The sequence below is a fragment of the Danio aesculapii genome, chromosome 1 (genome assembly GCF_903798145.1).
Source record: "Danio aesculapii chromosome 1, fDanAes4.1, whole genome shotgun sequence".
Classification (NCBI taxonomy): Eukaryota; Metazoa; Chordata; class Actinopteri; order Cypriniformes; family Danionidae; genus Danio; species Danio aesculapii.
In genome coordinates, this window is record NC_079435.1 from 52159419 (window position 1) to 52166384 (window position 6966).

Consider the following 6966-nt stretch of genomic DNA (forward strand, 5'->3'; position numbering starts at 1 on the left):
CTGCAGATTAAACATTTGTTGTATTTAATTATTATTATTACTGTAGCTGTAAAAATATGGAGGATGAAACCTGCATAAATAAATAAATACGCAAATTAATTAATAAATGAGTAAATAAGATTCCTGCATAAATAAAACAATAAATAAATGCACAATAAATAGATATAAAAATTCACAAATTCCTGCATAAATTCCATATTTAATTTTCCTCAGCTCAACATGCTAATGAGTGTTTCTGTCTATCATCAGAAGTCAGTCAAAAAATTGAATGCACATTTTTTTCCTAGATCAACCAATGATGGCATAAAGACCGCCTTCTGATGGTTGACAGACACCCTCTCATTAGCATGTTGAGCTAAGAAAAAGTAAATATGGAATTATGTTCAATAATGAATTACATTTGAAAGGGGAAAATAATTACTTTTAGTTTAGCATTTTCCTATTTCCCCAACATTCTGTAAATTATTTCATTATTCATCAGCTCGTACTATTAATTATTTACATATTTATTTATGCAGGAATTTGTAATTTTGTGTATATATATATATATGTATATATGTATGCAGACAATTATGGAGTTTTTTGATCATTTATTTATTTATTTATTTGTGTATTTATTTATTGTTTTTGCAGGTTTAGTCCTCCATATAAAAATGTCTATAATTTGAAAAGCTGCTGTTCTTTTTTTTTTATAATAAATGCCAATTACAACATATTATACAAAGTAATAAGTAAAAAGTTTGCAACAGAGCTTTTATATTTGACACTACTTCTCTTTATGTCCCAAACTGATCAAACATGTTGTATGAAGACAATAAATGTTGCCATTTCTAGGATTTTTACCAATACCTAACTAATGTTTTAGGTGTTCATCATCAGATTTATATTTGTACTTTGTACAATAAGCTTTTAAACAAACATTAAAAACAATATCAGCTAAATCTGTTATAGATGATTAACAAGTGATATGTATAAATATATTTTATAAAATATAATTATATGAAATTACTGATACACATTTGTCATTGACCACTTAGCCTTCAGTTTAATTTGTCGTAATTTTCACGTTTTTAGATTAGAGAAATCATCTTAAAAAGCTTTTTTTTTTTTTAAATATTGCTAGTTACTGTGTACAATTTATTGTTTATGAATAGAGAACAAAGGTGCAAACGTGACGTCGCTTTTTCAAATTTCCAAAACTGGGTAATTGTTGATGTTGTACATTGAGGGTTAATATAATGTATAGATACTATTAAAGGTTATTCTCAAATTATTTTAATTTGATCAACTCGAGGGATTGTTTCGGTTTATTCTTGAGAGGGTTGTGTCGCGCATGCCCAGCAGCAGTCTCGTGCATTGTGGGAGCTGGTTAAGAAACATGGCGGCGCGCATCATTGCCCGGTGTGTCCGATCGCTGAGCCACCGTTCAGTATATTTTAACCGTGTAAACTCTGTCGCGACATTAACAACCGTTCCGCTCATCCATGGCCGGACACTTTCACATCTGACTACCGGACACAAGTCTTCACTTGCGCAGGTGTGTGTTTCTGACTGACTCATGACGTCCGATGACCTACCCGTGTCTTTAGATAGAAAGACTTCAACATAATGGACAAACAACCTCATTTCGCTTCATCTCACTGCTGTAGTATATAAATCTAACGTTACAGATGTTTAAGACAAATGAGATGAATGGTAATGATTAACTGTTATGTTTCTGCTTTAACTCGTGCATTATCTTTCCGCTGTATAAACGATTATCGGTGTAGTTTTTGTGTACATGTTTAATTGGCTCTTCTGCCGTATTAATTTGTGGTTTAAATGCAGTTATAATGATTCACACGTGAATGCGACACTACAAGATCGCTTGTAAACCTTTATGCTAGTTTAAAAGCGCCCTTATTTGTTTAGTTGTAATGTATATTAATCTAGAATCTAATCTAGAAGTGTGTTGATATTAAAGATGCACCGAATTTTCGGCCACCAAAGATTTATTGGGCACATTTTTTGTGGCTTCAGTCATTGTTGGGGTACTCTTTTAAACCTGAATGCATTAACAACTCGTAATGAAATTTATATTGTTACCTTCAATAGGAAAAATAATTATCGATATTGCATTTTTGTCATATCGCCCTGTTCTATTTTGAAGTCATACTTGCATGAGATTTTAGACCAAATATTCAAAGTGCCATGGTAAACAATATAGTGAGCATGGCATATGTTGTCACTAAACGAATGTGCAAATATAAAACCAACTTTACCTCAATCATTAGAGCGTGTCTTTGGCTTTTGCCAATTTGTGAACACGCAAAATCATGGACATGACTGGAAAATGTAATTAATAATGTGGGAAAAAAGAGACACAATTGTGTTGTTCAGACTCAAAACTGACAGTACTGGAGACAAATGGGAAATTAATTTCAATAATGTGGGCAAAATATTTTAACGAAGACAATTCTTCTCAGATTTTAACAGTTTGTTTACTGATACTTCATATTAAAAATCAAAAATAGTATAGTAGCAATGAGTACTCATTGATTTTATTTCTTTAATTGTGTAATCTTTAAGTGCTCAAAAGCATTCAATTATAATGACAGTCTAAGCTGGATTCTAAATTATTCATACCTTTTTGGTATCATAAAAATATACAAAACTAAGCCTAAAAGGCATAGTGTGTTATTGATAATGTTAATATTATTATTTGTATAAATAATAATAAATTAAATAATATTAATAATAATTTGACAGCTTTGTGACACCAGAGCTTTCATCTAATTTACATCTTACTTCGTCGTAATACCCATGTCATTTATTAATAAGTAATTATTAACCTAAATCTCCAGTTTCTTATTAATGAAAGCTGTTAACATCCTTTTTAGAATTTTAAATAAAATATAAATATTGGATATAAATTTTGAATAAAAAACTTGTAATTATTAACTATTAAAATTGAAATATAATAAAGATATAGAAATATTACAAAGCTAAAATGGTACAAAACAAAAGCCATAGTAGCATCTGTTTGTATATTCATGGGTTATTCTAAAATAGCACATCTCCAGCTTAAAGGTTTTGTTGTGTTTTCTAGGTGTCTGGCAGTTCATTTCCAGTCTTTCAGTGGAGGCAATTCTGCGACTCGCCTCCATTAACCCTAAAGACTGTCCATGAGCGTGTGCTCTACGTCCTGAAGCTTTATGACAAGATCAACCCTGAGAAGGTAAATACACTCAGTTTGAGCAGTGATTGAAATAGTTCAAAGCAGCTTTAGCTTTACATTAAACTCTGGAGATGAACTGTGTTTGGTGAGGATTTAAAAGTTGTTTTTATATTTTCTGTACAGCTCCAGGTCACATCTCATTTCATGAAAGATTTGGGATTGGACAGTTTAGACCAGGTGGAGATCATCATGGCCATGGAAGATGAATTTGGTTTGTAACTACATTTACAATTGTAATTCTCCCTGGTATCACACTTATTATGTGCATTGTTTTTTTTTTGTTATTATGCACTGCATGGCCACAAACGTGACTTTTTTTTACTTTTACTGTGGTGATTTATGTTTCTGGCTTGTTAAACATTTCACAACAATCATTTTAACTCTGACTGATGCTGCGTGGATCTGCTAATTTTTAAAACAACTACAGTTGCAGGCCCTCCTGTGAAATTTGTATTAGTTTTCAAATATTTCCAAGTGCTGTTTAACGATGAAAAGATTTTTTAAGATAATTTTTTTTTGATAATTGTCTAATAATATTTTTTCCCTCTGGAGAAAGTCTTATTTGTTTTATTTTGGCTAGAATAAAAGCAGTTTTTTATTTTTTAAAAGCTATTTTAAGGTCAAAATTATTAGCCTCCTTAAGCAATTTTTTTTCCATAGTCTACAGAACAAACCATCATTATACAATAACTTGCCTAATTACCCTAACCTGCCTAGTTAACCTAATTAACCTAGTTAAGCCTTTAAATGTCACCTTAAGCTGTATAGAAGTGTCTTAAAATATCTAGTAAAATATTATTTACTGTCATCATGGCAGAGATAAAATAAATCAGTTATTAGAAATGAGTTATTAAAACTATTATGTTTAGAAATGTGTTGAATAAATCTTCTCTCCGTTAAATAGAAATTGGGGAATAAAATCAACAAGGGGGACTAATAATTCTGACAACTGTGTGTATATATACTGTCCATGTACCTGTATATACACATACATATACACACATATACACATACATATACACACATGCTTACTTATGACTCTTTTTTTTAATATGTTATTTTATATTTAAGATCTTTTTTGTATCTATAACTTTCCTCTTTCATGTATTTGTAAAGATGCTTGGCAATGTTTTATATATAGTTTTTGGCACGTTTGTTGTTAAGCAACCTTTGGTGTCCGTAAAGGTGCTATTTTATCATGCATGTTTATGATGAACTTTGCAGGTGTTTACATTTGAAGGACAGCAACTTTACAAACGGCAAATTAGATCTTTTATTATCATATATTTTATCATTATTATTTAATTATAGATATTAGCCAATGTCTCTTTGCATTGTAGTCCTAAAACATGATCATGGTATATGTTGTCCAACATGATTTTAGAAATAAGGTACATAATGCATCAGTTAGGCATAAATGTATTGTTGGCAAATGCATGCCATGCAACTATTATCATAACTATTTGAAGGTTATGAATGTGCAATCCAATAATATGTTTATTTACCCAAATGATACATTGTTTAATTTAATGTCCAGGTTTTGAGATCCCTGATGAGGATGCAGAGAAGTTGATGACCCCAGAACAGGTTGTACAGTACATCGCAGAAAAGAAGGACGTTCATGAATGAGCATTACTATTCATTGTGAGTTAATATTTACATCTTCGAGATGTTATATTGTTACTTCAGATGAATCTCCTGCATAAACATTTGTTTGTTCCTTTTTCATCCAGATCAAGACAATCCCATCAGATGGAAAAGATCATGGAGACTCTGTCGTCAACTCTTTCTGCTGTTCTTTATTCTTTTTGTATGTATTTAGATACATGTTTAAAACTGTGTTCATTATTATGTTGGTGGCCACTTGTCATTTTCTGGTTTGCAGTATTCTTCTGCTAGAGACATGCACAAAGTCTTCAGTCATACAATAAGAGCGTGCAAATATGTGAATAATTCTTATGAATGCTACAAAATAAAAACTTTAAATCCGTTTAAAGGGTGTTATTTTTGTCTTCACAATATTTACATTCATGGCTTGACATTAACACCTGCCAACCACACCCACTAGCCACTTTTGCCGGTTAAAAATAATTTTTAAATTGTATTTTTTTTTTTAAAAGCAAAGTTCGACAATAAGGATGCCTATAGAGAAGCACAAAAACAAAGACAACTGTTCGTGCACGCAAAAGAAAGCAGGTGAATACCGAATGAGAGGATGATGACTCTCACTCACTGACGAGGGCTTTAGTGTCCCACGCACAGCTGATGTGATGCGTGCGAGTGTTTAAATGCTTGTGCGCTCCCATTTCCTTGCACAAATTAGCAACCGTGCCTGGAAACAACTGATGCGATCGGTTGCCTTTAAAATAGACTGGACAAAAGCGATGCTTGCTTTCAAGAGTTTGAGATTCTTTAAAAAAAGGCTTTGTGTATGCAGCAGATGGTTGCCACTTTTGCTTTAACCATTTTATATATATATATATATTCTTATTAAACTTCACAGCCACAAATAAATAAAAACACAGCGTGTAATAAAACTGGGTGGGGATTGGATACTTAGATTAAGAATCAGATAAAACGGGTCAGAAAAAACTACTGAATCTCCGCGAATATTTGGTTAACTTAGAAAATGTTGTCTGGTTTAGTAATGTTAGTATTAGTAATGCATAGAAAAATGCAAAGCAGAATACTACTGAGCTCATTAACCCACTGACGTGACGACAGCCACTTTGTGATGGCTTTTAAGGTGGTTAATGAGTTTTTTTGTGTTACCTTGGGAAGTTTGGACTGAACAGGAGCAAAGGCTAGCTGATCAACATTGCATTTCTCAAAAAAACACTTGCAAGCTAGACATAGTCACCTCATGCTTGTGGTGTTAAACTCCACCCATTAAAATAACGGCTTGGTCTTTATCCTGTAAAATCGAAACGATATTTAAATATTGATCGTGGGCCACAAACATCTTTATAATACCATGATAATACGACTAATTTTGCAGCCCTACTACACACAGTATGTTTTTTTACCTGCTTTCTTTTACAGTTATTTTTTATTCATGGTTTAATTATCATCTTTTACAATAGCATAGCTTTAATTGAAGATTACCTTCCCATTTATGTATAGTAAACTGGTGATCTGGGACATTTAGCAAGGACAGACTACTGTGCATAGTTTAAGATGCATGCCAATAATTATTTTTAAAATGTAAATTTTCAACTAAAGTTTTGTTGAATAAAAAGTCCATGTATACAGCTATATTTTTCTTCCTTTGAAAATTTCTAATTATTTAAAATGTATGTCTAAGAAATGATTTATTTATGTTTATTTTTGGTGGGGCCAGAGAAAAAAAAAAGGTAAATCCTTAGTGTTGAGCTCTGAAAAGTCTTGTAAAACAAGAACTAATTGCAAAACGACAAAACGACCACAACCCATTTGCTCATGCTCATTGAGCAAGCTCATACACAACACACAAAAAGTTAAATAAAAGAGTACTCATGTGGACATAAAGCAAGATATAAATTAAGTAATTTTAGCATGCCAAAAGTCAAATATATGCATATAAATATATATTTTCCTAACAACAAAATTGTGGCTAGTGAATATGGTGAGTGGCTAGTAATGTTGAAAAACTACTAGCCACAGTGGCTGGTGATCAAAAGAGTTAATGTCAAGCCTTGTTTACATTATGAATCTTTATCAATATTTTACACTCATTAAAAGGTCGGGTATTAAAAAGGATTTATCATTGA

The 6966-nt window shown here is 31.7% G+C and overlaps 1 protein-coding gene across 1 annotated transcript; it reads left to right on the forward strand.

Annotated features, from left to right (window-relative positions):
* The first annotated feature begins 1346 nt into the window (after nt 1-1346).
* Nucleotides 1347-5213, forward strand: ndufab1a (NADH:ubiquinone oxidoreductase subunit AB1a). Its single transcript, XM_056452482.1, has 5 exons — nt 1347-1537; nt 3089-3217; nt 3341-3428; nt 4755-4861; nt 4951-5213. The coding sequence occupies exons 1-4, from the start codon at nt 1379-1381 to the stop codon at nt 4844-4846; spliced, it is 468 nt and encodes a 155-aa protein (XP_056308457.1). The 5' UTR covers nt 1347-1378; the 3' UTR covers nt 4847-4861; nt 4951-5213.
* The last annotated feature ends 1753 nt before the right edge of the window (nt 5214-6966 follow it).